The sequence below is a fragment of the Pipistrellus kuhlii genome, unplaced genomic scaffold, assembly GCF_014108245.1.
Source record: "Pipistrellus kuhlii isolate mPipKuh1 unplaced genomic scaffold, mPipKuh1.p scaffold_m20_p_12, whole genome shotgun sequence".
Lineage (NCBI taxonomy): Eukaryota > Metazoa > Chordata > Mammalia > Chiroptera > Vespertilionidae > Pipistrellus > Pipistrellus kuhlii.
Genome location: NW_023425427.1, coordinates 35,862,691 through 35,883,731, shown reverse-complemented (window position 1 = coordinate 35,883,731; position 21,041 = coordinate 35,862,691). Strand labels below are relative to the sequence as shown.

Genomic DNA, 21,041 nt, shown 5'->3' with positions numbered 1-21,041 from the left:
TAGTGATAAGACGTAGTTTTATTGGTGCTTGTTAGAGAGCGTGAAGGAAGACGAATGCTGATGAGGCTTTTTCCGTGACCAGTTAGCTTACAACTGAGTCTGTCTCCTCGAGTGATGTACCCTTGAGACACCCACAATGCCTTTAGGTAGCAGTGATGAGCGTGTCACAGGCTTGTCAGTTTGCTTTGTCAGTGTTCTGCCCTCGAAGACAGTTCCACCCTCGCCTCCCTGTTTCTCTTCCCCAGGGACTCTCAGAGGGAAGAGAGGACATGAGCTGGACCCCATTGGTTAGGGGTTCTGCCTTGTGCGGTGCAGACAGTGTCCAGGCCTCTCAGTGTGGCACTGCTCATTGGAGTTCCTCCTTACGGAGTACCCGTGGGCACACTTTGAAATTTGGAGCTAGGGGACCAAATAGAGAAAGTGGTTGTGGCTTTATTGTGTTCTTCCCTCTGTGGAGAGGACAGTGAGCGTTCTCCTCTTCGCTTCAGTGAAGGGCATCTGTGTGGAGGACGTTAGGATCTAGTGACAGCAGGTCAGCATACCACCTGCGTGACCAGCATTATCCATGCCCATCCCTCACTGGCCAGTAAGGAGCTGTATACGCAGCACACACAGTCCTGTAGATTCCTACACACTCTGTTGTTTGCAGTCAGCTCTACTAATCCTAAAAAAAAATCTGAGCCAGTCCCAGCCTTTTCCCTTTAACATAACGATTAAGTCCTTACTGGTATTTGCCGAGATGGATGGAAAAATCCTACAATGTTTCTTATTGCCTTCAGGGTTTGTGTGTTTTGGTTTCAATGTTAAGCCTTTAAATCCTCTGTACACATTCCTAGATAGGTTTGCTGTTGTGAAGAATATTGCCTTGTTGAAAGGTTCTAATCTAGAGTCAGCTGCGTCATGAACGTAGTCAGTGAATGGACAGTCATCTCTGTTCCACAGGGAAGGATTCAAGGTGAACTCTGAGAACCTCATTGTGGAAACCGAAAACGACCCCAAAGCATGGAATCTTGGAGATCATAAGAAAGGGGATTAAAGTATATTATCTTACAAATTATATTTTCTTAAGGAAGCTTTGATTTTATTAAAAGTGCCTCTTGGCACTTAACCAGTTTGGGTCAGTGGATAGAGCGTTGACCTGTGGACTGAAGAGTCCGGGTTCGATTCTGGTCAAGGGCATATTCTGGAGTTTCGGGCTCGATCCCCAGTAGGGAGCGTGAAGGAGGCAACTGATCAATGATTCTCTCATCATTGATGTTTCTATCTCTCTCCCTCTCTGAAATAAATAAAAATAGATTTGAAAAAGTGCCTCTTAGAATACATTAAAACCTCATATAATTTTCATTACGTGAAATAGCTCTGCTGCTCTTTGATGCTGTGGATTCTCATTCCCATTATTTTCTTGTGTGTGGACTGTTAAGGATAGTGGCTTATTAATAGGGTGAGCCGTTCTCCTTGGGGAATGGAAAACTGAAACACAAAGCATGCTTCGGAGAGCGTTTCTTTCAGTCCCAAGGGACTTGTTAAATGTATTTGCTAGAAAGCAATTGAATTCCTGTCAAGTGATCGGTGAGCAGGGCTCCGGGGGATTTGCCGGTGCTGTGCGCGGCTGTCATGGTTCTGCCGGTGAAATGGGGCAGCAGATTGTGTTTTGCTAACTCACTGCTTAGAGACCTGAGGAACTTAGTGCTGTGCTCACAGTGTAAGGACATAAGATCCGTTGTCTAAGATGAGTATTGTTTTGCTGGAGCGTACACTGAATGGGATATTGGTACACTATAGATTCTTTAATTTTATGCAGTAGAGTATATGGTAGGTTATGAATATTTGCTTAATTTTCTGTTTTCATTTCAAAAGTATTTTCATATTTATGTTCTTTTCTACTTATTGACCCTAGAGGGTGGGTAATAAGGAGAGGACAAAAGGGGAAGCTGGGATTAGATCATTGTTTCTCAGAGGGGTTCCCTAAGGCATCTGAGTCACGTGTGTCCCCTATAACTTTTAATCCCGTGATTTCATTACAGTTAATAAGCATATTTAGGGTTTTGGCTGCTGCGCTGAGACTGAGACGCTCTCGTGCCCACGCCTGGAGGGACACTATTACTTTGTGTTGTAGTTTTTCCTCACGTTCAGGAGGAAAGTCTTGAAAGTCCATCCAAAGGGATCCAGCACCTTGGCATATTATAAAAGCATTGTGAGTGAAATGTGTTTTATTGAAATGGGCCTAAAAGCGTACCCCCGTTTCTTTAGATAAGGCCTGACGTCACGAAGTGCTGGTAGTGAAGGCATCTGTGTTAACAGCACATTGACAGAACAGGAAACAAAATGAGGTCGCAGTTTGGTGATGGATCTGCATCCTCTAGTCTCATTGCCAGCCGAGCGGACACACAGACCGTTCTGGCTCCCCCCGCGGTCTGCGGGAAAGGCACCTCATCTAGGATCTGAGTGTGATGGAATCCTTAGAGTCGGTCTTTGTTTACTGGGGGCATGTTAGCACTGGGCGCTGACAAGTTTTCTTCACTATCTGCCGTGTAACGCCCGTCACAGAATAGTCAGTTACAGCCACCTCTCTGCCAGCGGTAATTTCCCCCGTTTCTGCGTTTTAGATTAACTTCATCTACCTTGCCAAAAGCACCCAGAAAACCATGCTCTCTCTCGCTCTGGTGTGTGCGGTCACATTCCTGCTTGTTTGCAGTGGAACTTTCTTCCCGTACAGCTCCGACCCCGCCAGCCCGAAGCCGAAGAGGGTGTTTCTCCAGGTAAGAGCAGCTCTGCATGAGCTATTTGGAATTCTGGAGGGGAAGCCTGTGCGCTTTGGGCTTCACTAGTCAACAGGAAAACCAGCGGACATTCCTGCCGCTGACCTATTGAGCTGTACTCGACTATTCTGTGTACGACAGTGAGGAAAAGACTGACCATCAAGAGGCATTCTTATCAGCTACTACCAGTAGATATTTCCCAAGAGGCCAAATTGGAAATATCTGCTTGTTGTTTTATTACTGTTCACATTGTAAGAATGCACCCACTTTGAAAAATACCATGGGGTAATGAGCTTTTAGAGGTACAGATTGTAAGAATTTCTGCAGGCCAGTAAAAATCTGAACTATCCACTGGCAAAATAAAATTGGTATTTTATTTATCTATTAATTAAATTTATTGATTTTAGAGGAGAAAGGGAGAGAGCAAGGAGAAGGTAGGGAGGAAAAGAGAGAAACATTGATTTGTTGTTCTGCTTGTTTACCGTATTTTCCGGCGTATAAGACAACTTTTGAAATGAAAAAAAGTCGACCGAAAATCGGGGGTCGTCTTATACGCCGAGTATATCCCAAAAAACGTCTGGATATGCCGCTAAACAAATTTTCCAACTCGATCCCGCACCAATCACTGCAAGGCTGCTCGGACCGCCTCTCTAACTCAGCCAATCCAAGCAGGCTTTTTATGCATGCAAATTACACACGTTCTGTACCCGAAGCTACACTGTGTTCTAGTAAAAAGCCTGCTTGGATTGGCTGAGTTAGAGAGGCGGTCTATTAAAAAAAGAACTGGTGTTGCCTCGGAAGTGGGGGGTAGTCTTATACAGCGAATATAGACCTAAACCTATGTTTTAACTGTAAAATTGGGGGGTCGTCTTATACGCCGGAAAATGCGGTATGCATTCATTGGTTGATTCTTTTATGTGCCCCGACCAAGGACCGAACTGACAATTTTGGTGAATGGGAATAACACTCTAACCCAGCAGTCGCCAACCTTTCAGACCTCACAGACCACCGGTTGGTGACCGCTGCTTTAACCCAACTGAGCGGCCTGGCAGGGGCCTAAAACAGATATTTTTAAATGCTGGTAAAACCGATCTTAGTTAACACTCAAAGCAATACGAGACAATGAACATACAGTAATTTAGAAAGCGTTCAGTAAAGTGAAATTTGGAATTTTCTTACATTTCAAGTTTTTCTGCAGACTTTTAGAACTGGCTCCAGAAAGCAGTCTCTTTATTTACAGTTCTCTGTTAGAGGTGGAGGGAAAGCCCCACAGAAAAGCTGGGTCACAGCCTCGGTCATTACTCAGGGACTGGCATAAGTAATAACAACATTTGAACTTAAATATCAGGGAGATTTTGAAAAAGGGCCAACTAGTCCTTGTTTATATACTGGAGGACATAGTGATACATTTTATGTGACATTTTACAGTTTGCAAAAAACCTTTGGTGAAGAACAGCTAATTAAAAAAAAAAAAAGTTATTGATTTCAGAGAGGAAGGGAGAGAGAGAAACATTGGTGATGAGAGAAATCATTGATCGGCTGCCTCCTGCATGGCACTTTCTGGGGATTGAGCCGGCAGCCCCAGGCATGTGCCCTGACCGGAAATCAAACTGTGACCTCCTGGTTCATAGGTCGACACTCAACCACTAAGCCACACCAGCTGGGTGAGAACAGCTAATTTTTAGGAGATTTAATGTTTTCTGTGACTTACTAAATGTTTTCAATTTAAAAGCATAATTAACATTCAATATTAGTTCCAGGTTTCAGAATTAATATGAAATTTAAATATATAAATATATAAATACAACAGAATGTCTTTTTGTTTATAAATAATTAAATTTGCGTGATCTAATTAATTAAATCAGTACTACTGAGCACAAACCAGAGTTTTGTTTTTAAAAATTCCTGTTCTGATTGGAATTGGGCTTTGCTTGGTGAACTTTTTCTGTGAAGGGCCAGATAGTATTTTAAGGCCTTCCAGCTGCTGTTTTGTTTTGTTTTGTCTTTTATAGTGAAAGCAGCCACACATAGTACCTAAGCCCTCTGCAACCCTATTTCTTCTCCTGTATGATATTCTTCAGGCTGCTTTCTGTTATTAATAAAGCTATTCCAGCCCTAACCGGTTTGGCTCAGTGGATAGAGTGTCAGCCTGTGGACTCAGGGTTTCAGGTTCAATTCTGGTCAAGGGCATGTTAACACTTGCCCTTGATTGTGGGCACATCCCCAGGAGGGGGTGTGCAGGAGGCAGCTGATTGATGTTTCTCTCTAATGGATGTTTCTAACTCTCCCTCTGTAAAAAAAAAAAAAAAAAAAAAAAAAAAAGAAAAAAAAAAGAAAGCTACTTATGCATTGATACTTAAAAAAAAGTCTGTTCCAGAAGGAATTTGGTGTCCCTTTCCAGAATTCTGTTAAGCACAAGTCTGTCCCATACTGGTGTGCTGTGATTCCCATGTTTCTCTGCACATGAATTAGTCTCATGTAACACTGAAAGGGAAATGTGTGTTGTACTATGTAAGTCCTTATCTAAAAGGACTTCTAGTGGCCATGGTTTTCAGAATTTATATGAAATTTAAATATATAAATAAATTTGTAAGAAAAAAATGAAAAAGTCAAAATATATTTGTAAGAAATAATAAAATAATGAAACAGCCCATCTTCGAGTTTAAAGGGAAGAACATTAACAGCACTTAAGAAAACCCAGTGGGCCCTTATTGATCCAACCCTTTCTCCCTCTTCCCAGCCCCTACAGCAGCACTCGCCCGACATTTTGAAGTTATTACCTTAAGTCATTACCTTACTTTCCTTTATTTTACCACATACGTAAAATCCCTAAACAACAACACATAGTTTTGCGTGCTTTTATTTTTATTTTATAAATATGTTTTATTGATTCTTCAGAGAGAAAGAGAGAGGGATAGTCAGAAACATCGGTGAAAGAGAATCATCCATCAGCTGCCTCCTGCACACCCCCTACTGGGGATGTGCCCGCAACCAAGGTGCATGCCCCTGACCGGAATCGAACCCGGGACCTTTCAGGCTGCAGGCCTCAGGGGCTCTATCCACTGAGCCACACCGGTTTCGGCAGTTTTGCCTGCTTTTAAATTTCTTACAGGTAAAGCCATTCCATAAACAGTCTTCTGCCCCAGAGCATGTGAGGGAGAATCTTCCGTGTTGATTTGTGTCACACTGGTGCATTGCTTTCCTTGCTGAGCAGACTTCTGTTGTGGGATGACTGCCCAGTTTGCTCACGTTACTGTTAACAGACATCTGGGTTGTTTCCGGTCTTTGCTAAGGTGGGCGGTGCAGAGGTTTCTCCAAGGTGACTGTTAGGAGAGGGATGTGCATGTTCCCTTTGTCCTAACGGGACCGTGCCGGCACACACTGCCTCCAGCAGAGTGCGAGCGTGCCTGTGGCTGCCCCACAGCCACCTCTTCTCTGCTATCGTCAGACTTATTCATTCCGGTTAGTCTGGGGCGGGGATGTGGGTGAAGGGATGGAAACAGTTTTCTCACTGGTTTTGTTCTTCTCAGCATATGACAAGGACATTTCATGACTTGGATGGAAAAGTCGTTAAACGGGACTCCGGAATATGGATCAATGGGTTTGATTACACGGGAATGTCTCACATCACCCCTCACGTCCCCGAGATCAACGACACCATCCGGGCGCCCTGCGAGGAGAAGGCGCCCCTCTGCGGCTTCCCCTGGTACCTCCCCGTGCACTTCCTCATCAGGTGGGTCCCCGCTCTGCTGCTTCATCCACGCTTTACCATCTGAACTGGTCAACACGGAAGTCCAGTGCCATTCCCGTGGTGTTTTCCTGTCCCTGCAGCAGTTGTGTTCAGTGGGATGAAGCACTTGGAAGAGTGCTTTTGCTTTTGCTTTTTTTTTTTTTTTTTTTTTTTTTTTTTTTTGTTTTTTTTCAAATTTAGAAAAGTCCTCTAGAAAGCGTAGTAGTTAGAAAGGGCGGCCTTCTTAACTGAGCTACTAGACAGCAGTTAAGCATCAAGTTCAAAACGTGTGTTTCACTTCTGGGAAAATTTTTTGTGTTAATTCTCACCTGAGGATATTTTTTTCTGTTGCTTTTCAGAGAATGGGAAGGGGAGGGGGAGGGAGAAACACTGATGTGTGAGAGAGACATTGATGGGTTGCCTTCTGCACGTGCCCCAACCTGGGGCAGGGAGCAAACCTACAGCTGAGGTATGTGCCCTTGACCAGGAATCCAATCCACAACACTCTAACCTAGGGGTGTCGAACTCAATCAGAGAAGGGGCCAAAATCTAAAATCCAGCCTAAATCGCGGGCCGAATGGTTTACTGAACAGTCATAAACTGTCATTGTGATGGAAACGCAGCGGAGTGCAGTGATGACAGCGCGGTGCGGGCCACATTGCAAGGCCTGGTGGGACGGATTTGGCCCGCGGGCCTTGTGTTTGACACATGTGCTCTAACCATTGCTCTTCACGGGCCCGGGCCGTTTCTGAGAAATTCCTAGCGTTTGGCAGTGGAAGATGAGATGAGAAGAAATAGTTTGGGTAGCGGAATCAAGATCACCTTGTGAACCTTTATTCTTAACTTTGGGGAGGTTTTATCTGCAGTAACCTGGGCTCCAGAGGAACTGGCATTATTTATTTCTAGAGGCCTGGTGCACCAATTTGTGCATGGGCGGAGTCCGTCCGGCCCAACCAGATTGGGGGGGGCACAGGAGGATGGCTGGCTGGCCCCGCCTCCCCTGGGTGAACTCCCAGTTAAGGGGCAATTTGCATGTTAGCCTTTTATTATATGAGGATTATACTCATCAGAGTTTACTTTCATGCCCTAAAAATCTGTTTCAAATATTCTGAACACAAGCATCCTAAATATTTTTGAGATAGTTGACTATGGAATTCCGTTCCAAACAGGAAAAACTGGTATCTGCCCGCCTCAGAGGTTGCTCCCGGAGAACCCGTTCACTTCAGACTTCTATCCAAAGAGCAGACCCCCTGGGATTCTGTGAAGCTGACCTTTGAAGCATCAGGTAAGTCATATGGCAGTTTTCTTCTTGTCTGTTGTTCTTAAAATTTTTAAGCATGAATGTTTTTTTCCTCAGGTTTGTAATAGTGACCAGTAGCTTAGTGTTTCTAAAAGCAATTGCAGCTGATTATGATTTTTTTTTAAAAGAAAATTTAATAGGAAGCACTAATCTTCCTCTGTCCTTTAATGCACAATTTGGAGAATTCCAGCAAAGGCAGGTTCCTGGTAGGCAAGCTGTACACCACCCATCCTGTGTTTTGTGATTGCAGATGTCAAGAAATCAGAAAAGTTTTTTGGACTGTTTATATGTATGTATGTGTACCAGTTACCACACTTTAAATTATCGAAGCTTATAGGTAATGATTGGGACAGTTAAGATCTTTTGTAGTTTTTTTCATTGTTTTGCAGTGACTTTGAGTCTCCTTATCCATGAACGTGGAATGTCCTTTTATTTATTCAAACCTACTTTTTTTGTCTCTCAAAAGTGTTATAAAATTTTTCTTATCTAGGTTTTGTTGCTATTATAATTGGATTTTTCTCTACCAGTAAACCTTTAACTGGTTATAATTTGTGTGAATGCAATTGCCTTCTGTATGCTATCTCACTGAATCTTTTATTTTTCAATTCTTAAAACTTTAGGGTTCTCCAGGAATACCAGAAATTGCCAAACTTTAAAGGACCAGATAGTAAATATTTTAGGCATTGTCATAATCTAAGTGTGACTGAGTGGTTCGGTTGGTTGGTACATCATCCTGTACACCAAAAAGGCTCCAGGTTCAATTCCCGGTCAGCATAGACCTAGGCTGTGGGTCCAGTCCCTGGTTGGGGTTTATACAGGATGCAACCGATGTTTTCTTTCTAAATTTAACTTAAAAAAAAAGCCCTCAGGTGAGGAACTGAATAAAAACAAGAGATTAATTAAGTAAACAAACCATTTTTATCCTGAAAGCTATACAAAAATATAGCTTGTTGACTACTGCATATCATCTGCAAATGTAGTATTTCTTTACCAATTCTTATGCCTCTAATTAAGTGATTAATACTTCTAGCATGGTGTAGAACAGCTGCTAGAAGTATTAATAAGACAGGGGCATTCTTGCCTTGTTCTTATGCAAAGTCTATAGTTTTTCCCATGATAGATGATTTTTTTATCATGTTTAGCATTCATCAGTTGGCACATCTTGAAATATTTTTTAAAATAAGGAATTTTTAATTTTGTAAAAAATAATTTTTAATAATTTTTAATTTTTTTTAGCTATCTGTAAAGATAAACATAGGTCTTTTCTTCCTTGGATATTTTGATATGTCATATTCCATTAGGTTATGGCCTGTTATTTTCTTAATGTGATCTTGGATGTTTGCTAATATTTTCTTCAGAAATTTTGCATATTTCATGAATTACACTGAGTGGCCAGATTATGATGATCTCTGAACGCATAATAATCTGGCCACTCAGAGGGTGTGAGTGTGTGTGCACATATATATAGTAGAGGCCCGATACATGAATTTATGCATGGGTGGGGTCTGGCTAGCCTGGCCAGGGGTAGCAGACATGGGCCTGCCTGCTGGTCAAACTCCTGGTTGAGGGGGCAATTTGCACATTAGCCTTTTATTATATAAGATATACACTGAGTGGCCAGATTATTATGCATTCAGAGATCATCATAATCTGGCCACTCAGTGTATATAGGTCTGTGTGTGTGTTTTATTACTCTATCAGATTTAAGTACTAGTGTTATGCATTATAAATGTAAAAGCATAAATGTCACACATCATGAAAGCAGTTGGCAGGTTTTCCTTAATTTTCAATGCTTTGGAAGTTTATGGAGCATTGGAACCACTTGGTTGAAAAGTTGGCCTGAATTCCTCTCTGAAACCACCCGTGTCTTTGTGGAGCAGCTTTATGTATTTTTCTGGGTAATCGGTCTGCTTCAGCTTTACAGCTCTGTGTTCAGTTTTGGTTGCCTGTCTTTTCCTAGAAAAATCTCCATTTCATCTGCGTTTTCAGAGTTATTAGTGTAGAGTTCTTCAAAGCAGTGACATGTGATTTACAAACTTCTGTTTACTTTTATTTCTCTTTTTGCATACTTGTTTTTGCTCCACTCCCCCCGCTCTCCCAAATGCCTCTTTCCTAACAAGTTAGCTAGTGATTGTCTGAATTTAAAATAGTAACAGACTTTTGTTAAAGGTGGATCTGTTTTGTTCTGTTCTCCATTTCATTGATTTCTGATTTTGTCTATAATATTTCCTAACTTGTGCTTTTTATTTTGTTCTTTTACATACTTTTCATTTTATTGAAAACAATGTTTATTGCTATATTTACCTGTGTCCAATAGTTTCTGGTATATGTAGTATTTATATTATAAAATATTCCAGAATTTTTGTTTCTATTTCCTTTTACCCATGCATCTTTTAAGTAGAACACCCTTAATTTCCAGGTAGAAGGCTGGTTTGTTTTGTTGATAATTTCAAGCTTTGATTTATAATCAATGTTATTTATAATCTCAATTTTATAGAATTTTGCTATTTTAATGTTCTAACATTTTACGCTCACCTGAAATGATATATATCTGTATCATCAGCATGTAAAATTTGATAGATTTCATATGGTCTATTTCACTGATCATTTTGGTTAGGTCATTTATATTTTGTTCAACTGATGTCTTACAGTAAAATATTATAGTCTTATATGTATTTCTATATATATTTTTGCATCCCCTGTGTAGTTTTGCTTCATAAAATAGTTGCTATTACTTGGTGTACAGAACTAACAGTTTTTATGTGAACTTGCTGCTTTTAGTATCAAAATGCCTTTACTTTTAATACTTTATGTGTTGAATTTTATTTTCTCGTGACATCAAAGAGCTCTTTTTAAAAAAATATTTTTTATTTTTTTAAAATATATTTTATTGATTTTTTACAGAGAGGAAGGGAGAGGGATAGAGAGTTAGAAACATCGATCAGCTGCCTCTTGCACACGCCCTTACTGAGGATGTGCCCGCAACCAGGGTACATGCCCTTGACCGGAATCGAACCCGGGACCCTTCAGTCCCCAAGCTGACGCTCTATCCATTGAGCCAAACTGGCCTCGGCCAAAGAGCTCTTTTTAACCTTGTGTCCCAATTGCCTATAATACCTTTGCTCATACATTTGTTTTTACCCTTTTTGTAAAAGGAATATATCTCTTTAAGTATATTCCTTGAATATAGTACATGATTGGTCTGGCTTTGTAAGCCAAGCTGAAAACTTTTCGTTTAGTGGCTGAGTTAGAAAGCATCAGTCATAAAATGTGAATAGATCTTTGTCAGTGGTTTATAGTTACGTGACTTATGTGCAATACTCCTTTTCCTTTGATGTCTACTTTGTTCTTTAATTAAGAAAAAGATTTCCTGGCATTTAAGAAAGTTTATTTTTGCTTTGATCACCTATTATTTAACCTTGCACTGAGTCGGGGAGTGCGCTTACTAGCTTTGCTCCATGCAGCATTTACACAGCAGTTTCCCGCCCAGTATCTGTTTTAGAAAGATAAAATCCTCAGGGTCAGTTCTTTTGCGATGGTTGTGGCAGTTCTCTCTTGGTCTGATGACGCTTATTTTCTAGATTCTGAAGAAGGGCTCTCATGAGTGCTAGCATGTTTCAGCGACAAGGCTAAGACTTGAACCCAGGTCTCTGCCGCACCTCATTACTAACCTTTATTGATCTACACGGATTGGCAAACCTCCATTCGGTTTGCAGTGAGTGTCTTTAAAGTGATAAAAGGCATGAATTTCATAGTCTGGTTTGGTTGGTGGCTTGCTTTTCTTGTCGATGCTGTTTTAAAGATCGTTATAACTGGCCTTCCTCTTACGTTACAGGACCAAGCCACATGTCACTGTATGTCCGACCCCACAAAGGGTCCACGCTGTCTCAGTGGTCTCTCGGCAATGGCACCCCAGTCACAAGTAAAGGAGGCGACTACTTCGTCTTTTACTCCCATGGACTCCAAGCCTCCGCGTGGCAGTTCTGGATAGAAGTGCAGGTGGGAACTTCCCAGCCCTGCTGGCTTCACTGGTCAGCTTCCCAGGTGGGAGTTGGCATCAGTATTCTGCCTTCACTTTGTAGCTAGAAAACTAACGCCCTCTCTCTGCCAGGTCCGGGAGGAGCAGCCCGAGGGGGCCGTCACGGTGGCCATTGCTGCCCACTATTTTTCTGGGGAAGACAAGCGGTCCTCCCAGCTGGACGCTCTGAAAGAGAAGTTCCCAGACTGGACGTTCCCTTCTGCCTGGGTGTGCACCTACGACCTCTATGCGTTTTAACCTTGTGAATGAGCTCCGCGTAAACGCCCCGAGGGACCCCGCAGGCGACAGGGCCTCTCCTTATGCTACACGGACATTTGTAATGTAAGCCAGTGAATTTTAGTAAGTTTTGGGGGGGGGCAGTGACACAAGGCCTTTTTAAAACTTGAAAATGCCAGCTCTCTGGCGCCCAAGCACACGTGGGTACTACCACTGCACTAACATGTCATTTTATGAGACTCACGGACAAAAGCCAACAGACCACTGCGACAGCTGTCCCCCGAGGGTCCCGACAGATGCGGAAAGTACTTCAACACCATCGTTAATGAGACACACGACATTTCCAATGAGGGTCCAAGACCACTGGCTGTGTCATGGATGGTGGGTAAATTGCCAGTCAGCGGAGTAATGGTTCCCTGGAGGCCTACCGTAGGTCACTAGGAAACTATTACAAAAGGAAGGACGGGAAGCAGCATGGGGCTTTTGAGACGCCAGCCTGAGCGGGGCGAAGTGCTTCAGGCAGCTTCCAGCGTGTGCTGGAGCCCGGGACCCCCGGTGTGGAAGCCGGCATTCAGCTGGTGGCTCCTAGCTACTGAGGGGTGGTCAGTGCAGTCCATGTTGCAATGCCAGTTTTCCTCTGAAACATTGGCCGCCCCCTCCACCTTACCGGTTCTCTGCCCCCGTTCTCACGGTCCAGAATGTCAGTTGTTTGTGCAAGTACAGGACTTGCACTTCCTGCTTCAGAGCCGGTTGCCATAGCGGCTGTTCTGGGGGGAGGGAGGTGGGTGGGTAATAGTGACTGAGCATTGTATACATACTTATTCTCTTTGTTTTGTAGAAGGGAATTTTCCAAGGTTAATCCTTAAGGGCGTAATTTTATTGATGCATGGGGTCCTTATTTTTGTCTGTTTTCTAACCAGCTGAACAGATTGCTTTCTCAGTAACTTACTGTCCAGCAGAACTGGCTTCCCTGTAGCTGTTGGGGTTCAGACCCTCCTACATAATGGCAACCCTAGGACTTCAGAGGTGCTTTTTGTTTTGAAGAAGGTGGCTTGTGAGCATATCACAGCAGTGCCCCTGGCGTCAGCAGTGGAAGGGCTTGGTGAGATCACTAATTTTGCTAGCTTTCTTTTTTCTGTTAAGATGTAAAAAGTCGGATAAATTCTAACTAAGCAACTCCCCTCTCCCCCCCTGAAAAAAATTTCTTTTTAAAGCCACAGTAAAAATTGGCACTTGGACCCATTTGAACAGAGAGTAAGTATGTATCACGGGAGGAAATTCTTATTGTGCGATACACGATATCATTTCTAATCATGCTCCTCATATCGCCTGCCTGATTTGTGGCTCTTAAAAACTCACTGGACCCACACAAACAGGGCTGCAGCCAGAGCTGAGTGATGACATGCTGGCTGTGACATGCATGGACACTGGAGTCGTTGCTTTTTTTTTTTTTTTACTTTGTAGAATCCACGTATTATTAGCCTCAAGTGCCTGACTCCTGCCACATTTATGTCAGGCGGGTGGTAATAAACTTGTGTTTATAGCTTGTATGGAATCACAGTTGTGGAGGAAAAGTTAGAAACTTAATAGCTCAATGAAATACAGTCAGTCCTCCATATTTGTAGGTTCCACAGATGGAAAATATGCAGGGAAAAAAGTTATTGTTGACATGGACTAAGTTGTTAGGCCTACAATAGTTGTGTCAGTAGTAAACATGTAGACTTTTTTTCCTTAAAAATACAGTATAACAACTACTTACATTGTATTAGATATTACCAGTATAAGTAATGTAGAGATGATTTAAAGTATATGGGAGGATGGACGTAGGCTATATGCAAATACTATGCTGTTTTATAAATGGGTGGTTTAACACACCATCCCACCTGGGTTCTAAGGGATGACTGTACAACAAACATATTTTTGTGAGTAATCTGAAATTGTTTTTAGGGGGGGGGGGGAGAAAGGTAAAAGCCCAAATGTGTTACTTGTGATCAGTTTTCTTTGGGAAGGATGTTGTTACTCCTTTTTTCAGTAACAATCATGGTTTTCTTTTTGCCCTTGAATTGTACCTTCATATGTAAACAATTATGTTTAGGCTTTAATATTATAAAGCTTTCATATTATGCAAGGTTGGTAACAAATCTTTGGGATGCTTAATATGCTGGGATATTGACTTAATGGCAGAAATGGTTAAATCTGATATTCATGGCTCTGTTAATAAGCACACCACTGTTAGATGAAGCTCTCTGAAATTAAAGAATGTTTTCTTTTTTAGAATGTTTTCTTTTTTAGTATCTGATCATTTGACTAAGAGTCTTCGCAAATTCTAAAATACATGATTTCCTACAGAATTTAAATGTAAGTAGCACAGTACTGCACATTCAGGGAAAGGGTAAATAATTAAAATTTACTGTGTTGTCCTAAAAGAATTATTGTAGCATGAAGTATGTTTCCAGCATGCTAGGATTCTTAAAATGTTACCACTGAGGGGGCCATAACCCAGCTTGCTGACTCAGGAAGCTATATAGAAAAAAATGATTATGTCTGTCCATTACTTTTCACTGGTTTCACTTGAGAATTGTTGCCTTACAATGTTACTGAAATAAACTTTTAATATACTAGTTAGTATATTGAAAAATAGATCTTTATTGTATTCTGTATCCTCATATTTGAAAAAAATCTTAAAGTCTTACTGTTTTTAAAAGGCCTAGATCAGCAGTCACCAACTTGTAGGCCATGAGGTTGGCCTGTGGTTATAACTGCTGTTTTAATGGAACATGTGAGCAAAGAACTCAACATGGAAATGTTTACTTCAACTGGAATCCTTTTGGCTGTGAAATGAATGACCAACTACTTGGTAAATGTTGAGTTACAGCATATTTAGCAGCTTTAAATCACATGCATTGACAAAGGAAATCACTGAAAGGCTATTTTGTTAGGAGATGAGTTCATTTTAATCTACACACACACAAAAAAGGGCACCACTACTCCTCCTCAAAATAGTCCAGTACAAGGTGTAATAGCAGAATGACTTTCCTAATAGTTTACAGAAATTTATGGCCAATAAAGCCAAAATGCACTTAATACCTCTTTATTTATTTAAAAACAGCTTAGCCCAGTGGTCAGCAAACTCATTAGTCAGCAGAGCTAAATATCAACAGTACAACAATTAAGAGCTAAATATCAACAGTACAACAATTAAAATTTCTTTTGAGATCCGAAAACAGACTTCTGTGCATGGGCCATGAAGTTTCAATTGCACTGTACGTGCGCGCCCACACGTGGTTATTTTGTGGAAGAGCCACACTCACGGGGCCAAAGAGCTGCAGTTTGCTGACCACTGGCCTAGCCAATTTGGAAGTACATCAATATATATTTTTTGATACTACTACATTATTTGATTTGTAAAAATATAAATTATCTCAAGGATGCAAAAACTTGGCTTAATACCTAAAAAATCAATGCAATATACCATATTCATAAAATAAAGGACAATTACCATATAATCATCTCAATAGATGACCAATTATTTGGTAAACATTGTCAAAGCCTAACACCTTTTCATGATAAAAAAATACTCAATAAACTAATAATAGATGGGAACTTCCTTAACCTATTAGAAATTATTTAAGAAAATAAAATTAAAGACTGATGAATATAATGTTTTCCCCCCTAAGTTCAGAAAGAAGACAAAATGTACACTACTCACTTCTGTTGAATATTGTGCCGGAGGTTCTAGCAAGAGGCATCCAGATTAGCGGCAGATGACATGATCTTTAAAGAAAATCCTAAGGAAGCCACAAAAACTATTACCGTTAACTAATTAACCCAGCAGTATTGTAGGATCTAATATCAACATACTAACAGTAATTCTATTTGCAATAGCATGGAAAAGAATAAAATACTTAGGAATAAGCTTACAAAAGTACAAGATTTATATAATGCTATATAAAACATTGCTGAAAGGAATTAAGACATGTTCTAAGACCAAGATGGCAATATTTTCTAAATTGATCTATAGAATGAGTACAGTTCCTATCAAACCCAGCTGCCTTTTGTGTGCACACAACTTGATCCTGCAAGGGACCCAGAACAGCCAACGGTCTTGAGAAAAACTTAGGACTCACACTTTTAAAACTTCCTACAAAGTAGCAACAGTAATCAAAACAGTGTGGTACTGGCAGAAACGGACATAGATCAGTGAAGTGCAATCAGTCCAGAAATAGACTCACACATTCACAGTCTGAGTTTTGACAATTCAATGGGAGAAAAACTTCAGTAAATGGTTCTGGGACACTGAGTCTTCACATACAAAAGAACTAAGACACCCGCACTTCATAGGACATAAAAAAATGAACTCAAATGGATCAAAGACTAACATGTGGAAACTAAAATCATGAATCCTTTAGAAGAAAACATTGGCATTAGCACCTGCTTTTGCTAACCGAAAGAAATGAGAGAATTTTCACTTGTTTGAAAAAAGCTGTTACCATACTAACATAGGTCTTTCAAAATAGCCGAGTGCCACGGCACAAACTTTCAGAAAGCAGGAACACCCTGCTCTTGGATAGTGGGGGAATGAGACCTCTATCTGACAAGCATCTAATATCCAAAATATATAAAAACTCTTGCAAATCAACAATAGAAAGATAAATGACCCAAATGTGAAGTGAGCAAAAGATGTGAACATGTTTATCCAAAGATACACAAACAGCTAATATTATAATCATGAAAATACAGCCATAAGGGAAATGCAAATCTATAATGAGATACTGCCACTTATATTAACACAGATGGCTATAACCAAAAGTACAACAATAACAAATATAGATCGGAACCATTGCTAATGGGAATTGAAAAAAAAATGGCCCAGGCATTTTGGGAATATGGTTGGGCATCTCCTCAAAGAATTAACTTGCAACACATCACTCAGCATTTCCACTCCTAGACAGAACTGACAATATGTCCACACGAACTACTTGTACATGCATGTTCATAGTAGTATTCATGATAGTCAAAACGTGGAAACCACCCAATTCCTTAAGTAACTACATAAACTAGTATAGCATGTCTATAAAATGGAATATTATTCAACCTTGAGAAGGAATGAAGCACTGATATACAAAGATGAACATCATGCTCAGTGAAAGAAGCCAGACAGAAAAAGCCACATATAACATTATTCCATTTATGTGAAATGTCCAGAATAGGCAAATCCATAGACACAGCAGATTTAGGAATATAGGACAACAGGAAAAAGTAAAAATCAAATTGTTAATCCCACCTGTTACGAGATGATGCCTGGTGTCCTCTACACTTTTTTATATATAAAGTTTTGCTTGGTGGAAATTATATGGTATGCATGATTTCATATCATTTTTCATGATCGTTTAAAATATCAACATGAATCATTTGTTCCAATCTTGCATTGTCAAGCATCTAGGATGCTGCCAACTCTTGAGGCTCCTATTCTAAATAATTCTGCATATAAATAAATATTAAGTCTGCTGAATTTCTAAGTTATTTCATAAGAAAAATTCTAAGAGGTGGAATTATATAACCAAAAGAATATTTATGTGGCTTTTAATACATATACTTTTTGCTGTTAACCTGAGATGGTGAACAAACAAAAGTTCATGGAATGGTTTTACTGTCCTTTACAAGTAAAGTACACATTACAGAAGTAGCAGCAACTTTAATTCAAGCAAAGGTTGACTCTATCCCCAAATGATTTATTGTTTTGGTATTAGCAAATAATTTAAACCTCGGTTATACTGAATATTTAAATTCACTGGTTAAAAATATGGCTTAAACAGTTGACAAGTGAACCAAACAAGGCAAAATAAGATTGAATTTTTAAATATTAAATTGTATTAACAAATTATCAGAGAAATTTCCTATAAATTTGTCTCTTTTGCCTCGGGGGTCACCCATTCCTATTAGCTGAAAAACAAGTATTTTCTAGAGGATTAATTTATGGCATTAACCCCAGGAATACAGCTCTTATTGATGCCTGCTTGGTACAGTGCAAGATGAACCCAGCAGCACATTAGGATATTGGAAAAGATGACAGCTGTTTAAATGGTAAATCATTTTTATTGACGGGATATTCACACCAAACACAAAAGTAATGCTAGGAGTTCTCCTAGTGGACTAGGGCAGAAGAAATTTCAGTTTAGTTTCTTGCTGAGCTCATGATGTACTCACCTGGGAAACAGTTCTACCTTAAGAGTCAGGGAAAGGTGGTTTGAAACAAAGGCTTAAATAAAAGTAGCACCAGAAGAACCAGGTCAGGAACCAATAATCACATATTCCACCCATTCAGGAGTTTCAGTATGTGAAATTATTGCACTTGTAAGAAGTAAATGATAGTAAATTACCAAAACCAATGATTTAAAACAGTTTGATGAATTCTGAACTAAGCAATTTCAAAAATGGTTTTGAGTTTCCCGTCGAAGGAAACCTGGCTAGGACAGCTAACTGTAGCCACTTACTTTTAAAAACGAGGATAGAGGACCAAATTTTATTTCTAAACTGTAATTGCACTAAGAGAGGCTGTTTTACATAGTGGTATGAATTTGGTCCACATGAAATACATCGTTATAAAAATAAACAAGTTTGTTTTTGTAAAAAATAACATTGCATTCCTTTGTTCAAATTGCACAGTACAAACAAGCTATCTAAATTAATACTGTTATAAGGTAATTAGAAGTACATACAGTGGGTATGTGTTTAGTCTGAAGCAATTAGGGAGTATGCAGTTTTCATAATATATGAAAACTAAAATTAAGTCATATCTAGAAATACATAAAATATTTTTAAAATTACAATGAAGGATGCATTCTTTACATACTAATTTTTAGTTAGCCATGATAATACAGGATTCAGTATATTTACATAAAAGTCCATTTTTACTCAATTTACAAAAGCAATAAATAAGAAACTACATCAATTTGCACGAAACCGATTTCGTTTCATGATTGGTGTGACCATTTCTGTTATTTTATGACCAAGCCAATAAAATAAACCTGTCTTCCCCTATGAATCAACCTGTCTTCCTCTATGAAGACTGCTCATATTTGGAAAGAAGAGCAAGCCCTGTCTTTATTCCAAGAGTGAGTATACATAGCCATGCAGAATCCAGCATAAACCTTACAAATTATAATACAAGCCCTAAAAATATGAACAGTGCCTTTGAGTATATTTACACAGGTTATTCACAAAAAGATAAAGTTCTTGATACAAAGTAGTTTAGTGGTATCTAACACATAATTAGACAAGAACCTCTACCCACGCTGGTCCAGCAGGAATGCCGCTGGCACACTGACTCACAGGTAAAGTGCTCCCATCATTCAGGACTGGCATGTGCTGTGCCAGGGCAGGCATCTGCTCAGGAGGCCCGGCTAGAGTCCAGTGCTCTCAATCTAGGGCATTCCAGGTAGCTCCGATACCTGACAAGCTACAGCAAGCACATGAGCATTTATTTTTTTTTAAAAAGCGGCCTGGACACACTGAACCAGAAAACATGTAAGAAACTATATGTAGTGAAAAAGCAAGCTCATCTGGGGCAAAACAATCCCTATGGTTTAAGAGCTACCAACCTTTAAGAATAAAACCAAAATATTCTCATGTACATCTGTACAGTATTCTTTATTACTTTCCACCAAAACTTTAAAAAAAATTTTTTTATGAAAGATGATTTATTCTGATATCACATTTTTTTGGAGTCAAGGAGATTTCTTAGAGAAGAGTTAGTTAAAATTTAATACCTTACCAGAGTCTCTGAGCTGAGCTCCCTGGTTAAATCATCCAACGAGGTCAGTGTCCTCATCTGCACGCACGCGCACACGCACGCTGCTGCTAATACTGCCGAGGTGACGGCACCTCACTGTTGTTAGGACACACAACAGTCGTAAGTCCCATCCTGAAAGGTCTCCTCCTCCTCTGCGCGGGCTGTGTTCTCCTCTTTCCGGCTGACCACACCGCCACCTGCGACCTCGCCCTGGGGGATGCTTCCATGGCCCGAGGAGCCCCTGCTCTCCTCTGCCCGGGGACTAGTCTGTTCCGGAGCCTTACCCACAGTTACTGGCTGGAAGGCTTCAGGATGGACCTGCTCTTCTGTTGTCTCACTGAGCTTCTGTAATTGTGGCTTAATGATGTTCAAAAACGGCTTATATCCAGGACTAAGTAAAAGAAAGAGGAAATTAGTTTTCATCTGCCATATTCAAAAGGCTCCATAGAGTGTTATGTGCATACTAGAGGCCCGGTGCATGAAATCTGTACACAGGCAGGATTCCTAGGCCTTGCCCATGATCAGGGTCGATCAGGGTCTTCTGGCTGCTGGCTGGAGCCTGCCTTCATTCTGCGCCCACCCCTTAGTGGTCAGTGCACATTATAGTGAGTGAGTGAACTCCGGTCTCCTGGTCGAATTCCTGAGGGGACACTTTGCATATTAGCCTTTTATATATACAAATATACTTTTTCTGTTGATTTCAGAGAGGAAGAGAGAGACAGAATCATGATGATGAGAAAGAATCATTGATAGGCTGCCTCCTACATCCCCCCCCACTGGGGCTCACACTCACAGCCCGGGAATGTGCCCTGACAGGGAATCGAACCATGACCTCCTGGTTCATAGGTTGATGCTCAATCACTGAGCGATACTGGCCGGACATGACAGTGTTATTGGAAAATCTCTACTAAACACAGATTCAGTAAGGTCAATGACTGATTCTGAGGGAAGAGGAGGCAGCAAGGGAAGTAGGAAGGGAAGGTTTCTTAGGTGCCCTGGCCAGCATAGAAGGGCTGCACATAGCATTAGCGTGAGTCTTACATTTCTGAGCACTAGGAGCAAATTACCTAGTATTTCAACTAAACATCATATTCCACAGTGTAAGGACCAACAGGACTTTAGACTGGAAAAAGAACTTTCCAATGAAGGAAAACTACGTCCAAGTAAGGGAAGCCCCCAAATCCACACACAATTGGTAAGGGCTA

General features: G+C 40.5%; 2 protein-coding genes across 13 annotated transcripts in view; one reads left to right on the top strand and one right to left on the bottom strand.

Moving 5' to 3' along the window:
• ERMP1 (endoplasmic reticulum metallopeptidase 1) overlaps positions 1–14,316 on the top strand; it is a 33,383-nt gene extending 19,067 nt beyond the window's left edge. For both annotated transcript variants that reach the window (XM_036434006.2, XM_036434005.2), the window contains exons 11-15: positions 2,607–2,759; positions 6,290–6,492; positions 7,659–7,774; positions 11,625–11,788; positions 11,901–14,316. In XM_036434006.2, the coding sequence (XP_036289899.1) occupies positions 2,607–2,759; positions 6,290–6,492; positions 7,659–7,774; positions 11,625–11,788; positions 11,901–12,065 (801 nt within the window). In that variant the 3' untranslated portion in view covers positions 12,066–14,316. The remainder of the gene's footprint in view (positions 1–2,606; positions 2,760–6,289; positions 6,493–7,658; positions 7,775–11,624; positions 11,789–11,900) is intronic.
• Positions 1–21,041, bottom strand: part of RIC1 (RIC1 homolog, RAB6A GEF complex partner 1) — a 118,893-nt gene that overhangs the window by 11,313 nt on the left and 86,539 nt on the right. For 8 of the 11 annotated variants that reach the window (XM_045580195.1, XM_036433999.2, XM_045580191.1 and 5 more), the window contains one exon: positions 17,967–20,227. The exons of 1 other annotated variant lie outside the window; for it this stretch is intronic. In XM_045580195.1, coding sequence (XP_045436151.1) covers positions 19,939–20,227 — 289 coding nt within the window. In that variant the 3' untranslated portion in view covers positions 17,967–19,938. Of the gene's footprint in view, positions 1–17,966; positions 20,228–21,041 lie in introns of those variants that run through there. 2 more of the 11 variants (XR_006741307.1, XR_006741308.1) reach the window with 2 other exon arrangements.